Source organism: Anser brachyrhynchus, assembly GCF_964034855.1.
Source record: "Anser brachyrhynchus genome assembly, chromosome: 1".
NCBI classification, from domain to species: Eukaryota; Metazoa; Chordata; class Aves; order Anseriformes; family Anatidae; genus Anser; species Anser brachyrhynchus.
Window position 1 is genome coordinate 195192019 of NC_137694.1, and position 21706 is coordinate 195213724.

The window sequence follows — 21706 nt, forward strand, 5'->3', positions numbered from 1 at the left end:
AAATAGTTTACAATGTGCTTTGTGTTCCCTACCTTTTTGCTTTTTTTAAAAAGATTTTTTTCCATTTTCTCCTCACACTTCTTTCAGTGCTCCCTGCAGTTGTCCTCTAAGAAATAGTCAAATCTGTTAAATGAAAAACAGCCTGCCTTTGTGTTGCTAAAAACTGGCTTAATTGTTTGTTTTTTCTAATCAGGAAATATACTGGCATGATACAGAATCAGGTAAATCTAGAACTCTGTTCATGGTGGGGGCTTAAATGTAAATGTATGAATCTTATAAAAATCGTTAATGCATTTTATACTTGGAGTTGAAAATAGATATATTTTAAAGGGGGGAAAAAAACAATACAAAGCAAAACCAAACCAACCAACTGAAACAAAACACAAAAATCACCGTTCTCAACCTAAAACCTATTATTGGATTCCACAGCACTTAATCAGTATGCAGAAAACAAAAAGTAGTCTGTGCTGAGTGATTGCTAGAGACAATTCTTAATAATGATGAATTGTGTTTAAAATGCAAAAACTAATACAAAATTGAATGGAAGGTAAAAGGCGGTACTTTAAGCAAAATAACATGGTAGAAAATATACTGTCATAGTGTATTTAAAAGGGAGTACAGTTCTGAAAAGTAGAAAAAACAATAAAGGCTTTTCTGTTATGCATTTGAGGTAAATTGTAAGGAAAATGTGAATGACTATAGCATAGCGAGTCTTCATTTGAATTACTGAATTTTCTGTGACAATGCAGCGGTCTTTACTCTAGTAGGATTTATTAAACAAATATATTTAAAGTGTAAGGAATAAAACAGCATTCGATACGTATTTTCCACAAAAAAGAGCAAAAAACTCAGAAGATATCTGATAATTTTTTTTCTAATGAAGCATGTGTAGTGCTTCTGTAAAGTCTTTTGGGCAAGATATCTGTAGAACAATAGTCTTCAGTTTTGGCAGGCAATGTATTTCACTTTAGAGTGTGCATCTGACTAACATGACACTGCTTTAAAGAAATTTTTTTTTCTAGACTACCCATTTGCTCCAGACAATGATAACACTCTCCAGTCCATTGCTTGTGCATCTCTCAGATGGAGGGCATGTTACAGTGAAAGGAAAAGCTGCTTCTTAATTTAGCCAGTTTTATGGCATAAATAGGGCTTATCTTCTAGTGAAAACCTTTATAATATCAGGAGCTTGGTATACTTCAAATGCAAAAATCCATTACATACCATTACGTATAATTACGATTGAGCAGAGACTGGATGGAACATAATGGATCTTTATCCGAAGAAATTCACAGAATTTCAGAATGGTAAGGGTTGGAAGGGACCTCTGGAGGTCATCTGGACTAAACCCCCTGCTCAAGCAAGGACATCTACAGCAGCTTGCACAGGACCATGTCCAGATGTCATTGGCAGCACAGTTTTTATCCTGAGACAACTAAACCATATGATAGTAGGATTAGGTGATAGGAATCAGCTGTGGAACAAAACTGAAATAATTCTAATAGGGAGAAATGTGAGTTTTTCTTCCGCCCCCCCCCATGTTTTCAAGATTGGCTGCTTTTCAAAAATACCTTAAAAATTTAAGTGATTCCTTGGAAAGAGAACCAGCTATGTAAATGCCAGGTTGTGTATATATATGTGTGTAGTATGTGTCTAAACTTTAGGCAGTAGTTAAGACTTGGGAACAAGAAGTGAAAGAAGAAATATAGTCAATACCTCAGATGCAATGTTTAGAAAAATGAAACAACCCCACCCTTGAAAAATAGCATTCAAAATTGCATGTGTACCAACATTTTAGGTTTTGGAAATGAGAATATAAAAACAGATTGTTTTTCTGCAATAAAAACATTTGGTTGTCAAAACTTACCTGTAATATGTTTTAATTTTACAGGGTTGAATGTTTTTTTGTTGTGCCAAACCCAATGCAGAACTTAAGTACAGCTGTAGTAAGTCTCTAAGACTTAGGATATAGATAAAACATTATTTAAAAACTATTTAAAACTTTCTTGTAAGAATACACCTGAAACACCTGTGTAAAAACTGGACTGTTGAGGGTTAATGATCCTTGCTAGATGCATGATGAAAACCTGTGATTTTGTTTGGAGCTTTGGATGGCGTGGAGATACTCCAACAGATGGGTTTTGGCCTGATTACTCTCAAATGTTTTCAGTGCATCATAATTTCTAATCATTGCTGTTCCATCACACTTGAAATTTGTCTGCAGGATGGCCGTGCTATTCTTTTTTTCAGCAAAAGTCTGTTTTCCCTATTCAGAGAGATGACTCCCTCTAACTAGAACAAGGAATAATAAAGTGGGCATCCATTTGCAGAACAGCTTTAATAGTACTAGTGCTTACTTTTCAAAAATAATAGGTATGTGCAGCTTCTGTGAGAGTATTTCCTGAAAACTCTTGTTCACGTCATTTAGAGAAGATTAAACAATTATAAGACAAAAACATATTAAGACAAAGTTTCTTAACTTCCTAAATGTAATTTAGAGGAAATTGTTTTTTGTATTTAAAAACTACTCTAGAAACTGGATTAGCAAATAAAAGAAATATTTCTTACTGCTTTCAGTACAATTAACAGGGATAAAAGAGCACAGTGAATAAAACTTCAAGCAGATCATATAAAGCTTTGGAGTATGCACTGATGCTAGAAACAAAAGTCCTTTCCAGGTGCCGTGCCGCACTTGCACTCAGTGGTGCCATAATTCTAGCTTGGTTTTTCTCCTAATACTAAGCAGAATTTCTGCATATTTTTACTGCTGTGTGTCTGCACCTTCACGGTATTCCCTCATAATGAATTCTGTTTTTCTTCACAGATTTCCTTTCTTCACAAATTTCCCTTCTCCCTGCCTCAAAAGAAAAAAAAAAGAAAAAACCATTCCTGGAAAGCCTTTCTGATGCAGCACACACTTCTGATTTCATATGGAAAGGAGGAACCTTTTTTTCTATTTTTTTTTTTTTACATATCCTCCTTTAATGATGATTTTTCAAGTTGAACTACCTGTCCTGCTAATGAAGATGCATTATTAAGCTCCCCCATATGCTTGAATGACTGTTTGTTAGTTGGGGTACTCTGTTGCTTTTGGTTTGTAAAGCTATCTTTTCTGATGCATATTGTTTGAAAATACCTCTTACAGCAGGGCTAGAGAAAATCTCTTTTTTAAACAGGGAACATTGTGGCCTGAACACTTCTGAATTTTCTTGCAGTATTTTTACAGGACTTAGAATTCTATTTACTTGTTACTAAATCTTCATATTTAATGTTCATATTTACTTAAGTAAATAACATATACTTAAATACCGTCTTCATTTACACATGCCAAACTTCTGCTTATCACATTGTCAGTCTTATATTACATTTCTATCTTTGATGAGATGGAACAGGAATTTGTGGACTGAAGAACCAATATGCTGCAATACCTTTCTTTTTTATGGTCTGAGAATTTGGGTTGTATCTGATGTTCTTGCTATAAAAACAAGCTATTGACTCTTTTTTTTTCTTCTTTTCCTACATCCCATGCTTATAGTGGCGTATTTATGCTATCGTTATATGACTATTTCAAAATGTAGCTAGCAATTTGAAATATCGAATTGCATTTTTAAACCTTCTTCTAAAGTTGTATTCTCAAGGTATGTGGCTTGCTGATAGCCAGTGTTATTGTTGTTAACCTTGTTAGTTTTCCCTGTTACTGGCCACATCACAAGCTGCTGTGCATTGCACAGTACTGGTCCTGATCTTACTTGCAGAGGCTGGCAGTACGGCTATCTGAGATACTCTAAGAAAATAAGTACTGAGAGCAAACAAAAATTATTGAATGCAGGGTTGATTGGAGGTGTTCAGTATAAAGGGGAGAAGAATAAGAAGATCAGGTTAGTTATTCTGAGTAATGAGCAGTTTAGATAAAATATCCTTTTTCATAATATAAGAACAAAAAATTAAATTTAAAGGGCAACCAATTTTATATCTATAAGACAAAATTACATTTTTACATAACATGCAATTAATCAATGTCACTCAGTAACTGGGGAAAAAGAGACAAAACAATTAGTAGTTATATATATATAATCCTTTTGTAATAATGAATGTTTTCACTTATGAATTAGAAGCTATGACTCTTTTTTGAGTCTCATGCTTTCTACATAAACCTAGCACCACCTGACGAAGGTTCTCTTATGTTGGTACTTGGTTGCTGTGTTACAGCCTGTGTTAGATTTTCTAATGCATCTCCCCTTTGTTAAATGCAGGGTGCTGATTATGGTACATCAACTTTCTAATCTTGTAAAAACTGCATTTTTAAATTTTTTATTTTTTTAAATCTTCACTCACTATTAGCCTAATCCCTTTTGAAGTTGTAATAGTGATGCTTATTACTATGTTTACTGGGTCTTTCTTGAAACACTAAGTTTCTAACCTGGGCTGAACCTCTTGCTTCCTTGTGCTGCTATTTCCCTATATTCCTTCATCTTTTCTTCTTTTTTTCTCCCTCTCTACAAGAACCCAAACTGAAGTTTTATACTGTGGCCTGCTGCTACAGACCTGTAACACTAACTTCACCTCGCTATGAGAGCCAGACCTTGGTCCTGTTACGGAGAATGCTGTATCTATTGATTTTATAGGTATTGCCTTCGAAGTTTGCACTGCCATTGTTCACAACAAGCGGCAGACCCTGAAGGGTAGCCTCGGTGCTTTGAAACTTACCTTTCATGGGCATTCAAGGTAGTGAGTACAGCGGTGAGACCCGCTCTTACAAATGGTTAGCACTGAAGGAGGCAGACTGTTCATCCTGAATGGGGTTGACTCTTCCTTCTGGTAACTCAAGTGACGATGTGTAAATGCAACCACAGAACTGAGTAAGAGGTAATTGAAATGGGGGAAGAAAACACCTTGAGAGGAAAAGAGGCAGAGGATGGAAGATAGGTCTTCTGCTATGTCCAGCCCGCTGAGAAGTGCCACGTCTCCTTGACACTTAAACCAATAGATGAATAAGAGAGCAATGGATAATGGATTCAAAACATTTCCATTCGCCGTAGACTGTAAGAGAAAGGAAACAGAAAGGAAAGAAAAAAAAATATATCCTTAATCCAGCACCTAATTTGTTTGAGATCAGAGTTAGTGTTTGGTTGTTGTGGTTTGTCCTCGCTGAAGAAAATCACCCAGCTTTGATTTTTCTTTCATTATATCATGTTTGCTTAGGTACTCGGATGTCTGTTCCTGCACGTGTGGTGGCAGAGCATTCTCATTTCCTTCTGCAAAATTACGGAACAGACACAATCTCTGGAGAGTTCAAAAATCTTTTTCAGAACTGCATTTTATTTATGTATTTAATTTAAGCATTTATCTTTTGAAAGCAGACGTGTCTGCTTTGTTTTGTTCAGTTGTGTTAATCGCTCTATAGAGTTTTGTATGTTTGGTGAGAACTACTGCGCACTTTGCATATTTAATTGGCCTGAAGTAGAAATTTATGTTCCTTCACTAACGACAACAAACAAGTCCAGTCTTGTTCAGTAAATTCACACAATCATTGTTTTTTTTTTAGGACTGTAAATTATATTTGTGTAAAGAGTCATCATAAGGTTCAAGGATGGTGACTGAGCCTCTTCTCCACTTTCAATTTTAACATATAATAATAATATGTATCATATTTAATATACTTTATAACAGTAATATAACCAATATTACCATTATGGTAATATCAGAAAAATATTTAGTAATGTCATCAGTTTTGTATTTATAGCATAAAAAGTTTAATATTTATTTAATAGAAGTCATTCATTCAGGAACTGGAGAAGGTTTAAAGTAAGCTTTGCAATGCCGTGTAATGCCATGCCACCGTGTGAAGAAACAGATCAATTTTCCAGATATTAAAAGCAAGTTAAAACAGAAGGAGAATCCAGACTCAAGCAAATCTCTGTTTAAAGCACAAGAAGATAATTGGTGCCTCTTCTCTGAAAGATGGTACAGTTCTTGGGAATATTTGTAAGGTCTTATGGGTGATTTCAGAGATTGTTGGTAGGAAGAAAGTCGTTACTCCATTCTTGTACTATGCTGAATGGATATTACCAGGTACTGTGTCATATAGTCATAGGAATGCAAACCTATAAATATGTTTAAATAAAATAAAACAAAAAACAAAAACAGATAAAACGAGGGGAGAGGAGTGATAATTCTTCTTACATGTGAGGTTTTATGGTGCATTTCTGAATTAATTGAGGTCACTGACAGTAGTTCAGCAGATAAATGAGAGTTGTGAGTGTTCTCTCTTAGTTAGATGGGTAACCCCATGGCTTTAAGTCCTTCAGAAATGTCTAATATTGCTGCGAGTCATGACCTCTCCTTGCAGAGGCTCTTTCCCACTACACCACACTTGCTCAAGTGTTTTTATTATACTTCCGTGAGTTTGTCCATTGCAAACGTTAAATATATTGCCCTGCAATTCCCAGAAATCAGCCTTTGGCACATTTAAAAAGATTTATGTTGTACTCGTCACGCTGTACTATTTTGGTACGGTGGACTATTTAAATGACAGGATGTGTACTGAAGGGTGTGGATGTTATCTATTGGAATTGTTTTTTGGAACCTGAGAGAATCATTTTTCGTGGTAGCTTTCTTGGAAACCTTTTACTGACATTTTACTTTGAAGATGATTGCTAAGTTTTATTCCTTGGTTTAATAAAATAAAATATGTGGAATAGCAACATCTTAAATTTAGAATGCAAATAATTTATTTTTATCATTTTTTGATATTGCGGTAACTGCTTGATCATCTCTTATTTTTGTGTCAAAAAGCTTTCTGATTCTGGTGTGTTTAGAAATAGTTTTAGTGTTTATTTTTAGTGAGATCCTCTTCAATATTAACTTTTGCCTTAGTTTTTTTTTAAATTTACAATAAACTTTCCAAATTTATGCTGTTTGTAGTTCAGTTATATTTAGATAGGATTTTGACTACTGAAGGTTGTCTTTACCTCTAATAACTGCTTTAATCTTCTGAATAACCGTGCCTGGCATATTTGATCCATTGGATTTGTTTTGGTTCATAGTATGCATTTACTCTTAGTCTCTCACATGACTTCACATTAACCTTCGTGCTGTCCATAATTATGTTACCCTTTTATCTGCTTCTTTTAATTTCCCTTTGATGGACCACTTTTTTTTTTTTGTACTTTCTCTTCTAACGTTAAAGATTACTCTCTTTTGTGCCTTCTCCTTTTCTCTAGAATATTAAATCAAAATACGTTATGTGTGTCTTGTGCCGGCACTCTGTGGACGAAACAAACAAAAACCCCTTTATCTGTAGGGTACCAGTTCGGAGTATGTGTTACATCTGTTTGTCCTCTGCAGCATTTCATGTGTAAACAGGAGCCTGTTGAAATCTATTGCTCTGCTGCCTTCATCTCTAGTTTCATTGTACACATCTGGGTTTGTCAGTAGTTTTCTAGTCTGTCTTGTTCTCTTAAAACAAACAAAAAACCATGTTCTTCTTAGGCAATTGTACTGTTGTTTTACAGTCTTTAATGTTAGAAGAACCTTTCTGCTACCTAACTTCCATTTCTTCTGCAATTTTAACCCTTTTCTTTTACGCTTTTTATTCCTCATGCAGTTTGTTTGCCAAAACCTTTTGAGTTTTTGCAGCTTACTAGCATGTTTCTAATTTTGTGTATTTATTTTTTCAACATTTTTAATTTTTATTTTTTTTTAAGCCTTTAGTCATTCTTGTGTTTCTCCAGTTTCTCTCCTGTTAAGTTTGCCTCTTTCTGGAAGTGTAGGGCAGAAGGCCATCTGAAGTCTTGCATGTGGAAAAATGGAAGTGTTCCCCCTTCTGCCTGTTCTTCTACCTGTATGTTACTGTGGCAGCAGGCAGAAATCAGGAAAAAAACAGGATGCAACCGTTGTTAGTATCTAGCATTTTGGAGCTTGTCTTCAGTAGCGTATAACATCTGTTTTTCTGAGATGTAGAATACCTTGTAAACTCTTCATTTTGGGAAAATAATCGCTGCTGAGCAATGGCTTCCTTTTTGACATGGCTGCATTTTAAAATTTGTATTGAAGACACGTAAATCTTGAGGTGGTTGTTCTCAGAAGGAATTAGATGCCTGTAAGTTGAAGAATCTGTTTATCATTCTGTGCAGTTCCTGAGCAAAGCAACATTGTGTTGTAATGTCTGTTGTTTTTCATGATTAATCTTTCTGAAAAGTTGTTTATACAATGAGGTGAAAAATGATGGAGCAATTCTTTATGGAAAATTTTCGTCCCTTTTCTTGACTCCACAGCATAAAAACATGGGGAGAGAGGGACCTAATTAACTCAAGCATCTTTTTAGAAACTCCATAGCAACATCTGTTTAAGGCAATGGGACCCATCACAGTTCTCAGGTAATAATCTAACAAGTAACCATTTCTGAAGAGTCCTGTTCACGTGAAATTCTCAGTCAGGTGCATCTTTCCACTCACCTGCCTCATGTTACTTGTGTCTCCTCCTGCATGTGGATTTGACTTGCCCTTATGGGAGAGCTGCTCTGTCCCTGCTTGGCAAGATGGGTTTGTCAGGTTTAGGACAATGTTTTTTTTTTCCTTTAGAAATGTCATTTTCATTTCAGACTAATAAACCAAGCTCTGGGTTTTGAATGGTCACTGCAATGTCTGCTGTTACATTTTCAGCTTCCGAACTTGTAGAGTTATCCAAGTCTTTAAAGAACTAGGACATTTATTGTATGTTTCCTATATGTTATGTTATTTACTTTGTCTTTGCTCTCCTTATTTGCAGTGCATAAATGTTTACAGTTATTCCCTTCTTACCTTTTCATACTGCTCTTATGATTTTTCCTATACCTGGTTATCTTGCAGTAAGGGTAAAATTAGCCAGCGCGTGCGGTAAGGGTAAAATGTAGCCAGCATGTGCATCTGCATCTCTCTTGTCTTTTCTACCATTTCAAATGAAATTTTGTGGTTATTTCATTCAAGCGTTGCAGATGGGCAAGTTTCTTGTTGTCAAGCGAAGTGTTCCTCACGAAACTTTCCCTGCTAATCCTGGTTTTTAGAACTTAGTTTTTTCTTTGACTTTCCATTCTCCAGTTCCTTCAACTGTTAAAATTATTTCTACTACCACAATACTGAACTATGCTAAGTCATAGGCCATTTAAGCATTACAGTATTCACAAATGTCTACCTGTTTTCTTGACATGCAGAAAGAAATGACAAATGCCCTAGGCAGCTTGCACTGGTTACCTGTTTGTCATTATGCCCAGAGTACTCCACTTGCATTTATATCCCATTTAAGCTGGGTGTGCGTCCTGCTTCTTTTCCAGTCTCGTCCTTTGTCTTTGCTCATCTAATACTGAGTGTTTTGTTGCTGTTATGTTTTCAAAGTAATGGTGCTTTTGTGCAGGGATGATAACTAGCTCTTAGGTCTGTCTGAACAGCACAGCGATGGTGTGAAAACACAGTGTACCCCCGCCTTGGTTGCCAGTCTCAAACCTGCCTATTGCCGGGTTTGAACTTCACAGTATGGGAAGTGCAGGGTGAAGACACACAACCTTTTTTCCCCGTTTCAGTGAATCACCTCTTCTCTCCCTACCTTCTCCCAGGAGAGAGAAAATACCTTCTGTTCTGAAAAAGTAGCAACTGAGGCAGATAATCTGGCTGTGCAGTGAACAAGTGGTGGTGTATGCAAAGTGCCTCCCTGAATACACTGGAGCCCGACCAGTGTGGGACATCTTGGTTTGCTCTGCAAAAACGAGATTTGCCTTTGATACAGAAGAGAGGTTTGGTTTACCTAGACAGTTTTTTTGTTCCATAACTTCTAGCTTTGTGTCACTTTTCCTGAAAAATACGATTAGGCCATTGGACTCAGCATAATTTAGCATCTACAGAACATTTAGACTTGATTGGGGTTTCTGGGACAGGCTTTCATTAGGCAAGGATGGCAGATGTAAAGCAGACACATCAGTTGTTTGGTGGAAAATAGCTTCAAATTGAGATTAATAAGGTTGTTTATAAGACTTGACAAAAGCTGTCCTAATATCACCAGATTTATTGATGTCCCCCTTTTTGCTCTAATTTAATCATCTGACTTACCTAAACCTTTGTTTTTTATAGTAATCAAGAATCTCTCAGGCTTTCTTTTTTAAAATTTTTTATTCTTAAACTTTCCATAAAGTTCAATAGTTATTGTTCTGGTGAACAGTTTCTGCCTTTTCTCGTTTTGTTTATATGTGCAAATGTATCTCTGTCTGTCTATTATCTTTATTTAAATCTGATGCACCCCTGTGCAGTGGGAAAGTACTATTGCCGCTGTTTTGGAGGGAGCTGGGCTGACCTGGCTCTTGACAGGATGTTCATTGTGCAGCTCAGCTGTAAAGACGGTAACTTCCATCCCAAATGAGGACCCTGGGTGGTGGGAGATAAATTCATAAATTGATAAAGGAGTTTTTGCAGTTACAGTAGTGGATGAAGGTATGAGAAGACTGAGGGCTGGGTTCATAAAAGGGGTGATGTGAAGCAGTACCTCGCCCGCCTGTGCTTGCTTTCCTTCTAGGCAGCTGGCAGCGGTAGTATAAGCTACGACTGTGAGTACCTAGAAATGGAATTTGCGATAGCTGAAGTACAGGGAAGTATTTAAGAAGTCATTTGGGAAATGAATATATTCATTCATCTCCCTGGTATTGTGTCAATAGGACTGGGATCCATAGGGGGCCTTCATCACTGGGCTATGTGATAACCCTTCCTTTTCAGCTGCGCCGGTAAATTCTGTCTGGCTAAATGAGTCCTTCTTGTTTTTTCTTCAGTCTTGCTTATTCCAGGCCTCTTCCTCTTCCTCTCCTCCCTGCTTGGTGGGTGGAGAAATCATGGGAGGTGGATTTGCAACTTCTTGAGCTGCATTGAAGTTAAATCTCCCATGTAAATGAATGATTTTCCTCCAGAATATTTTCACCAAAAGACATGTTTTTCTGCACGGAATCTGTGTCTTGCAGCCTTTTTTGGGCGATTCAAGAGTGTTAATAAGCATTGGACATGAACTAAGCCAACCAGGGATAAAACTTAAGGATATAGGTGCTTAGTCCAGGCATTCTGATTGGGTTTGGATGCAGAATAGATTTAAGCCATCCGTCTCTGGCAAAGTGGAAGCGGTTTTGAGAATGCATGGAGGAATACCTCAGTACAACTCTACAACTCTACTGATAGATCTTGGGGCCTGTAAACTCTTAGGTCCTGAAGGGTAAACTGCGATTTTGGGGATTATACTTTTCTGTCCAAGCTAAAATGACCTCATTTGTAGGTAATTGCTTGAGGAAGATGTTTGCTTCTGGCCTTTCAGTCTGAATATGTCCAATATAATGAGGAATTACATTATCTGGCAAAAAAAAATAAGGGGTCTCCTGTGTGTTTATATGAATGATAGAGACTTCACCTGTCGCTGGCTGACAGAATGAGCTGAAACCAGGCAATTGGCATCTTGTTTCATGGATTCTGATGAAGTAAAACCAACATTATCAGTAGTTTTGGAATTAAACTTCTGTATCTATGTCTGACAGTAAGGACCACTCTGTAAAATTCTTTCCTTCTTTCTTGCAGTGCCAGTTGTGTAGGAAATGAATGTCTGATCTAATGGAATGTATTCAAAAGCCATAAATAGCTAATGTTTTGACTAGCTATTCAGTATTACCTATTGAAGTATTCAGAAGCATTGTATTTCTCCTGGGGATGAACCTTTATGAGAAAAAACAAGGAATACAAGCATGGTTCTTTTTGGAAATTTATGTTTGCTCTGGACTTGAGTAGTTGGATATGTATTCAATATCCTGTCCCTTTTTAATGTGGAAAAGAACTTTTGTAATGTAGCGCTACCTGCTTTGAATTGTAACAAACATGCAACATGTAAAGAATATGTTCTTTTATCTTTAGAGCTTTAAATGTTTTAAATAATCTTTTAATAAATGCTTTTTATTTAGTTTGAGATTAGGTGCTTCTTTTGTTCTTGTCTGTAACCTTTGTTTTAAAATACATCTTAAAACCTGACACAGGCTTCAAGCCGTCAAGAAGATGAGCAAGTGGTCCTTGTCAGAACAGATCAAAGTGGAAGGGCATGGCCTGTGACCGCATCAGTTGAACCTCAGGAGCCTAGAGGAGGACGCAGAAAGAGACAGATGGTAAGTTTTACAAAAGTGAGTATTAAGGAGTGAAATTCAGAAATGATTTTCTAGATTTACTTCTGTGGTGCATGAATTGATGTGAGTGACTTACCAGACTGTCGATAGGTAGTTAAAAAGTGCCCTTCAGATGATGATTGTAATTAAGTGTTAGAGAACATATTGAGCATATATTAAGTTTATTTTCAGACTTATGTTTCCCTAGGGACTGTTTTAGGGCTTATTTAAACGCACAATCAAGGAAAAGTAAGTCTTTTTTCAAATTATCAGTCTCTTCGCTAAGCAGTTTTTATTGCATAAAATTTGTAAATAATAAAGTTTATCAGAGCTGAATATTTCCAAAATATCTGTGGGTAATTTCACTCTTTTCTGATCAGAAGTACTGTTGCTGATAATAAAACTTATGACCCAACTTTTACAGCAAAGTCTTTTGGGGGACATAGAGAAGCTTGGAGGCTGGAGGAACATTTTATTCTTCTGATGTTTGCAACAGTAAATAAACTAGTATTTTGAACTTGGGGCTGGAGGAGCATATAATACCTTATATTTCTAGTACATGCTTGATTAGTACAACAGATCAGTTTGTAATAGTGATGTGGAGGATTGAAAGGAACAAGAGGTGAGGAACTGGTTGTCATCTTCCTGTTCTTTCTGTTTTGGAAAAACGCCACCTCTGCTATGTTAATTACCATACCCTATGATTCTGCAGTATTTAGTTTCATCCTGCTCTGAAGGACAAATTCTGTTTTGTTGTGTACTCTTAAGATGGGAGAGGTACCACATTTGTAAAGTTTTCAATAATGTATTTGATTGCTTTTTCTTTTTTCTTTTTTTCCTTTTTTTAATTTTTTTTTCTTTCCTGGCTTAACTGTCTTAGTTTAATTGAGAATTCGAAAACTTCTGTAAATAATGGAGATTACTTTTTGGAATATTCCATCACTGTGAACTGATCAACCATTTCAGTGAATTACTGTGTGACTTTCCTGAGTTGGTAGTATTGGAGCTCTGACAGCATTTGGATGTAAGAGATATAGTGATTGTGAAACAAGGCAATATTTTTATTTAGACCTACTGAAACAATTGAAGGAATAGGAAATACTCATTGCTCCTTTCCGTAGGTCAAATGAAGCAGTAAGCCCAGTTGTTTCAGATGTGCTTAGCCTGATCCTCTGTTCTTTAAACTTGTTGAAATTATCAGGGTCTGAATTTCATTCTCGATCTTTCTCACTAGGTTTTTATTGTATTCAATATGTTTGTTTCCAGGTCGCTACTCATGTAGATAAAGAAAGAGTAAGGTACTTTCCGGATGATGACAGTATGAACCTGCAGGATTTAGTCAAAAATGAGAGGACAAAAACAGCAGAGGATCAAAATGCACTGTTCATGCGTATGGCATCAAAGGTAAGGGGTGATGTGTATCGGTTTCTGATTGAGCATTTTATTATAAGAAAATTCAAAAGAAGAGGAGGCAATGGAGCCTCGCTGTGCAAGGTATGGTGCTTTTTGGTGAGAATTCTGATTGTCTTGAATAATGTTCAAGTCTGTTGGATGATTTTACTGACATCAAAGAGATAGAAACATGCATGCAGGAAATATGGTGCATTCAGCTCCTTCATGAACTGATTGTGCCGTTCCTCTGCCTATAGATTTTGATGCTATAAATGCAATCTTCTTAGCTTACCCCTGAAGTTTCTAAAATTTATGGAAAGTATTTTTTGTGTATTCATATATTTGTTGATTCCAAGTTTCTTTGCTTCAAACTGGAAAGATTCTTAGTGTGTGTTCAGCTACCCTTTTTCATTTTTTGTATTTTTGACATTGTACTAAGATAACTTTTAATGCAAGGACTGGATTGTATGCAGGGAAGAATAGCAAACTTGAACGGAGATCAAAGACTTCTATGTCATTTAGTTTTCTAAGTCTTCAAAGGGAAAATTCTGATAATTTTTCTTTGTATTTTTTTGGCATGTAAACGTGTTTTTTTTTTTCTGTTCAACTTTGAAATATAAATTTTCTATGTTTTTGATGAATGAGGCACTTCATGTAAGAACACCCATACCAGTGATTCAGTCAGATTCATTCTGGTCTGTGACTGCTTAGGTGAAAGTATAAAAGCAGGTCACATTTCTAGTGATGCATCCTCTGTGTGCTTTTCTGGCTGTTACCAATTTGAAAAAAATGTATAATAATTCCATAGCTGGTATTTCTTTCTGCTTTTGGTTTATGGATTGTTAAGGTAATTGGGGATTGGACTGAATATCCCCTTTTACTTCCTTTCAGTGACTCCTTATCTCCCATTCTATTATCTGTACCTACCGCTAAAAGCTAGGGGCTATAATTACTTGATTGGAAGAAAACAAAAAACCTGAATCCTGTGTGCATGGCATCTTTGGTTGCAATCTTGTACCTGCAGGCAGTTCCTCAAAGATCTGTTACCTGCATTATAAGGTTTTCTGGGATAGTGTTGAAATTTAGTCCAGGTAGAAATGGGACTGAAATGGCCTGGCCTCAGTATGTAGCTGTTTTAAAAATAAAAATTCTACACAAATGATCATGAACCTTGGCAACTGAACTACTGCATGCTTATAGAGGAAACTGTAATGTAGTGCTTATCTTCTAGAAAGAAGCAATTACGAAAGGAAAAAATATGCAGTGTCTATTTACTGGGAAAAGAATACATAAAGAGAAAATGCTTGCAGGCTGTAAGGAATCTCTAGTGCTAGATGCTGACTGCAAATGTGTGCTACTGACAAAAACATTCTAAGGGAGAGAACACCTCCAAATGGGATAAAACTTTATTTAAAAATAAATCCAAGGATGGGTGAGCAGAAGAATAAAGAGCTTTTGGAGGTTAAAAGAAAAATCAAATCCAAAACTTAATAATTATTTTAAAGTACTTGTTATGTCCAAATAAGGAGAAGGGAACAGTACCTGAGCTGAGCAGCCTGAAAGTAAGTTTTGATAAAAAAGATTGAAAATTGATCTAGAGAGAATTATATTGAGTAAATACTTTGTTTGCTAAAACAATAAAGTCAGGAATTAAACTCACTGGAAGAAGCCTGCAGGAATGTTGTGTTGCTAAAAACTGATAAAGATATAAATAAAATATTTAGGAAAGATGAGTGCTTGACAGAACTAATGAAATATTTGCATTTGAGGAGAGAGTAAGGGAATTGGGGTTGTTTAGCTTGGAGAAAAGGAGGCTGAGGTGAGATCTCATTGCTCTCTACAGCTACCTGAAAGGAAGCTGCAGTGAGGAGCATGTCCATCTCTTTTCTCAGATGACAAGTAAGGAAATGGTCTCAAGTTATGCCAGGGGAAGTTTAGATTGGATATTAGGAAGAATTTCTTCATGGAGAGGGTCGTTACGCATTGGAACAAACTGCTCAGGAAAGTGGTGGAGTCCTCATGCCTGGGGGTATTTAAGACGTGACGTTAAGGGCCATGGTTTAGTGATAGGACTCGTTAGGTCAGCTTGATGATTGGACTTGATGATCTTGAAGGTCTTTTCCAACCTAGGTGTTTCAATGGTTCTAATATTAACTATAAATGAGGTCTGAGAAATTCCTACGCATGAGCTTTTATTTATGGACAATAAATGATTAACTGTCTCAACAGTGTAAATGAAATGAAAGTTAGCTCCAGTTTATAAAAATCCATCATTTTAAATCCAAACTTTAATTTGAGATGAATAATAACAAATGACTAAAACCAAATGGTCCCTGCTTAAGTAGTGTGGAAACAGTCAGATGTGACACTGCTGAACCACAAACCGGTGGGAGCAACCTTTACTCATCCATGGTGCTGAGGAACAGAGGATGGCAAGTATAAGGGCAATCTGAAAAGAAAATAGAGGACAGGAGTAAATGGTTAGTTTTTATTATAAAAGGAGTTTGCTAATAGATTCTTCAGGAGTCTCTTCTGCTTAACAGGTACATAAACCATCTGGAAGAAAGTATAACCTGACAATTTATTACTGTTACATAACTATTCAGGACTGTCAAAACTAGAGCTTACTGTAAAGAATTGTAGAACTTCAAAACAAAAGGCTGAGATTCTTCTAATGTTACAAACCTTGAATCTGAACTGATTCTCAAGATTCATTTTGGAGAGTCACTGGAGAGAAGTACGTATTTTGGTGGTGTGAGCCATCCGTCCAATTTTGAAAGGCTGCTAAAGGATTTTTTTTGGCTATAAAAGGAATTAAGAGAATTAACTCAGACACAGTAAATTGTGTTTCAGACCTCTAGAATGAAGAGAAGGAGATCCGATCATAGTAAATTCAGATGAATGTCAGATTTGCATTCCTAATGCAAAATGGTGGTCATTATGAAGCTGAGTGAAACTAAACTGTGCCTGTACCACATTGCTATAGAAGCATGACTATAGGATAAAAAAAAAAAGTTGAAAATTGATTTTTTTTTTTTTAACTGACAGTTTTATAATACAAAATATATGTGAAGTATTCAGTTTTTATTACTATTAGCTTTAACTAACATGTCTGTAGTTCCTTCTGCCCTCATCTGTAAGTCGTACGGAATAAGTCGTTCCATTTTCCCAAATTCATGCTGTTAAAACTTATGTAATCCTTTCATTTCATCAGTAGATGCTTGTGGGTGTATAGAGACTGGTTTCTAGAACATTACTTCAATAGAAATTACCTTTTATTTGTGTGCAGAAATTCTACTAAGGCATTTTTTTTCCTTTTTGATTGTTTTAGTAAAAGCAAGTGAGAAAGGTTATGTTGCTCATCAGACCATTTAAATTTTGCCCATAAGCTAATTTTATTTCAAAATCTCTGCAGTAATCTGTAACATGAATTTAAACATATAAGACAATTATTTATAAGTACAAAAGTGCATTAGTAATGCTGGCTTTCACTTACGGATTTAGTAAAGAGAGATGCTGGTATTACAGATTAGCAAACAGGGCATTTACATGTTACCTTTCCTTGGTTCTGGAGTCTGTAAAATGGGAAATTGCTTTCAGCCTTATCATTTTCACTTGCTGTGCAAACCTGCCTGTTGTACATATTTGCATTTCCATCTTCATAAAGCAAAATAATAGTCTGCAAGCACTTTACAAGCTAAACTAAAAAATGCAGGATGTTGCTGCTTCTACTATTATGTAATAAATGTTTTTCTTCTTTCTTTACCTGGTGAAGCCCTTCTAGTGCAGCATTTAACGCACCTGATAAAACTCTTACAAAGCTCTTGTGCGCTGTTGCTTTTTACATTTACTTAACCATCTAAGCATGAGCATGGTGTGCTGTAGAAACATTAATACAAAAACCTGAGGCAAATAGTTTCAAGCATCTTGTCCTGCATTCCACTAGGTTTCAGTTTAATACACTAGACAGCTTTCTGTGTATATTGTGTGGACACAAAATTAAAGCTGTTCCTGTATGTGGAACTGAATCAACAGCTGCAAGAGCTAGATTACAGAGGAAAACTTGGGAAAAAAGAGGAACTGTGTGGATGCAGCTCATAGTAAATGACTGCATAAGCGTTTCGTGTTCGTTAAGAGTTAGGTTAGAATTACCAGGTGTGTCACAAATGAAGACTTATGCAGGACGGCCTTTTTTATGACTTAAAGTCATCGACAGGGATAATCATAAAGTTAAATGCTAATCATTTGCACTTCTAACATTCTGTGGCTGAAGGTATTCTGTTTGGCTTGCATTAAATGCAGTCGACTTTTACATAAAATTTTATCTGTCCTGATAACTATTTGTAGCAAAATGAGCAATTTTCATTTCAAGTAACAGAAACAGCAAGGAGCGTGGTCCCTAACCCTGGAACAATCGTCTGTTGTTTGTTTCTTCCTTAACTTTCTGCTGCTCCAAGGTGGTTCTGAGCTACCTTGCTCACAGCATTATTTGTAATGTTCTCCTGTCAGTGACATAGGACTTAAAAAGACTGTACACTGATACGTTAAAATCCTTTGATGCTCTGTGTTTGGTGTATGATTTCACTGGGAAGATAGCTTTTGGAAATGCCTATGTGTTGAATTATTTGTGGAATAAAACCTACAAAATCAGTTTCTGTTGTTGTACGGAGGTTGGAGTTGTAATAATAAAATTAACATGATAAAACTTTATCTTGATACGGCTTGAACAAATGCAGTTTGAGGTCAGGAAGACTTTTTTTCTGAGGTGATTTTGTTCTCAACAATAGGTGCTAAATGCTGACTAAATTTAAATGTGGTGAGATGTATTCTTATGTCACTCAGGTTTATATTCCAAAAAAAATAGTTTATTCTTTTTTTGCAGCTTCCCAAAATATATGATGAGTACAACATTCCACAGATATTAACTCTGTCATTTAAGGTTGAAGACGTCAGTGTTGCCATGACAATTTAAAATCAAAATGGTACATTTTATACAATCTATATACATTTTTTTCACAGATTTTCCAAGCAGATTTACTTTTATTAGCTTATATGGAAGTAACTTTAAATATGATTGTGTTAGAGAGAAAACAGAAGCAGCAGAAGTTCAGCACATAAATAAAAAATAGAACAAGAAAATAAGCTGAAAACCTACCTGAAAAAAAATGCAGGAATATTTCGTTACCATGCTAATTGCGTTTAATGGAATTTCCTGCTTCATCCCCAAATTTCAGAGGAAATCTGAAGAGGAAAAGGTGCGCTCAGTGTATTACGTAGGCAGAATCCCCGTTGATTAGGAGTTGTGTCTCTTGAGGTTAACTTCAACAACGATATTAAATTCTTTAGTAGGGCTTTCTTTCCATAGGGTGCACCCAAAGAGCAAGTGATAGCAGCAGAGGGAGAGATAAGAGACGCAGCATGCTTCAGATTGAATATGGAGGCAGCCAGCACTGTATACGACCCCAGGGGTTTTACTGTAGCAATAAGAAAAACAGAATCAGTGTAAAATTAAACTGAGAGACAGTTCCAGTGATCTGAACAAGTGTTGACAGAAAAATGAGGCTGACTCTGGAGTGTGTTGAATACAGATCTACAAGAGTTACTTTCGGAAGCAGCCCCATGCCAAGGTGCCTAATGGCTTCAGTAATGTTAACACTGGAAAAAGAGAGAAAAAAAAAGAAGATGAAGTGAATATTATATAATTGCTTACGTAATGTGATAATTAACATGAATAATAAGGATATGCTACAGATTTCATCAGCAAATACAACATTGTAACTTTTCCATCTCAAATTATTTTCATTTATGCACAGTCAGATGCTAATCCTTTCTTGAATTCCTGTGCTGAATGGTTAGAGGTCTTTTTTTTTTTGTGTGTGTGTCTGCCACATTTGCACATTTGCACTGTAGTAAAGCTGTCTAAATGAGAGCCCAAAGGATGCTTTTTGTGCGCTCCTGAAAGACATTTGGATGTCTTCCCTGACTGTTGCTAAATGTTTGTATATTGCAGACCTTTGTTGGCCAGGGCAAGCAAAATTATGATGCTGTCTCTGTTGGTTAAACCAAAGCTGCATCCTGGTTTTGGAAAACAGATCCCCATCAGATGGGTGGTAGAAACCTGACTGTTGCATACCATGAGGTGTAGGATGCTGTGGTGCTAAGCATACCGAAGCTGCCTGTCTATTCTCTGGTTAATTATTGCTTGCCAAAGGAGAAGTTGAAAAATAGAGGGCACATAAGAAAGAAGGATGTGGCAGATCAGCCCAGAACAAAGAAGTGAAATGCAAAAGAGAAGACAAGGGACTGAGAAGATGCTCTCTTGCATGAGGGTGTCAGATCAGCTCTTGTGTTTGGCTGGAGTCCGGTAGGAACAATGACTTCAGGTGCATCATCTTTATAGATGTCTGAACTTCTTATATAAACTTTGGGCTGTTCAGAGATATATGTAGGACATCCAAACTTAGAAGTGATACATAGGTGACTGCCTATTTTGCTGTGCAGCACCTGAAATACAGTGTGCGTAGCATCAAGCATGGCCAGGGAACTAACGGCACAACTTCCAGATGCAGTGTCTTCCACGTCTAACAGGTGTGATACTTCACCTGATGCAGCACAGGGGCTTTCCGGCAACTCTAATAGAGCAGCATAGTTTCTTCTTAGGGTTTGTACCAGCTCTCTCTTTTGTACTGAAAAAAATACTTATGAAATAAATCAGTTTTTATTCTTTGCTTATCTTCTAGCATTTTTTGAGAACTCTCTTGTTGTTCTTTCAATTCCCTAGTACCTTGTTCAGAGAGATTTCATTATAACTAAATCATGCAATTGGCAAAACATACTGGACACCTTATTGGAAAAGCAAGAGAATAAATTTTTGCAGAGAGAATTTCCATTTTCTTCCTGAATAACTTATTTTTTTTAAAAAAAAAAGCTAATGTTTAGAGTAGTAATTGAAGAGTACTATCTCATCGGCTCTAATAGCAGCTGCATTTTCTTGTATTTCAGTGCTGACACAGGTGCTTGGCATCTGTAGTACTTGAGGGAAGATCATATTTAAGGACTTATGGCCTTAGAGGCCTTTTCACTGCTACTGGCAAAGAATGTGTTAATGATGTTCATTGCTACTATTCCAATATTGCAGGATATTGTACGCTGTCTTTTTTTATTTTAAAGGCAGCAAAAACATTGCTGCATAGATTAACTGACATAAGCTTGTAGTATATCTTATTTCAGTAGGAATGCACAATTCTTGCTGGATAATGTTTTTGCTTGTCTTTAGGTTTCTGAACTTTTTTGAACTATTTTGAGGTGTGTTGGAAGGACATTGTGATAATAGGGAATTTGCAAAGAAAATATTTTTCCTTTTATGACTGTTGTTTTTAAAGGCGAAAATATGTCCCATTTTTAACATTATTTTAAAGTCGTCTAAAGGATGTGAAAAACATGACAAGAAGTGAAGACTCAGGGACAAGCCGACCATATATAACTGGGTCTCTTTGTCTCAAAACTGTGGTATAAGGGCACTGTACATTGGTGTGCTAGATTTATTACTTGAATAAAGGTCTTGTAAACTGGTTAAGTGTGTGAAAATGGGGAAAAAATAATAAGCCCTTATTTTTTCAGTTTCCCCTTGCCTGTTCTTCAGCAAGGGAAAGGTATAGTGCTTGAGGAGTGTAGAGCTGGATGTGTGTTATTAGTGGGTAGGCTTTTTTATTGCACAAGCAAGTTGAAATAACTTTCTTCTTAGATCTTGTTTATTTCAAGCACTTATTTAAGGTCTGAAACTGGGGTGTTGGTTTCTTGAACTGCCTTACAGCCTTTGGTGTCTTCTGTTATTGCAGTGGGATCTGTAATGATATTTCAGTGTGTGCCCTGGCAGCCAGGAGGGCCAACCGTACCCTGGGGTGCATCAGGCCCAGCACTGCCAGCGGGTGAGGGAAGGGATTGTCCTGCTCTGCTCTGTGCTGGTGGGGCCTCACCTCGAGTACTGTGTGCAGTTTTGGGCACTGCAATATAAGAAAGACACAAAACTATTAAGAGAGTGTCCAAAGGAGAGCTACAAAGATGGTGAAGGGTCTAGAGAGCAAGACGTATGAGCAGCTTCTGAGGTCCACTGATTTGTTTGGCCCAGAGCAGAGCAGGCTGAGGGGAGGCCTCATGGCGGCCTGC

The 21706-nt window shown here is 36.6% G+C and overlaps 1 protein-coding gene across 1 annotated transcript in view; it reads left to right on the forward strand.

The window, feature by feature from the left end:
• The window catches only part of CWF19L2 (CWF19 like cell cycle control factor 2), a 69700-nt gene that overhangs the window by 34066 nt on the left and 13928 nt on the right, over positions 1 to 21706 (forward strand). Inside the window, exons 11-12 of the mRNA XM_080580683.1 lie at positions 12026 to 12151; positions 13415 to 13552. Coding sequence (XP_080436809.1) covers positions 12026 to 12151; positions 13415 to 13552 — 264 coding nt within the window. The remainder of the gene's footprint in view (positions 1 to 12025; positions 12152 to 13414; positions 13553 to 21706) is intronic.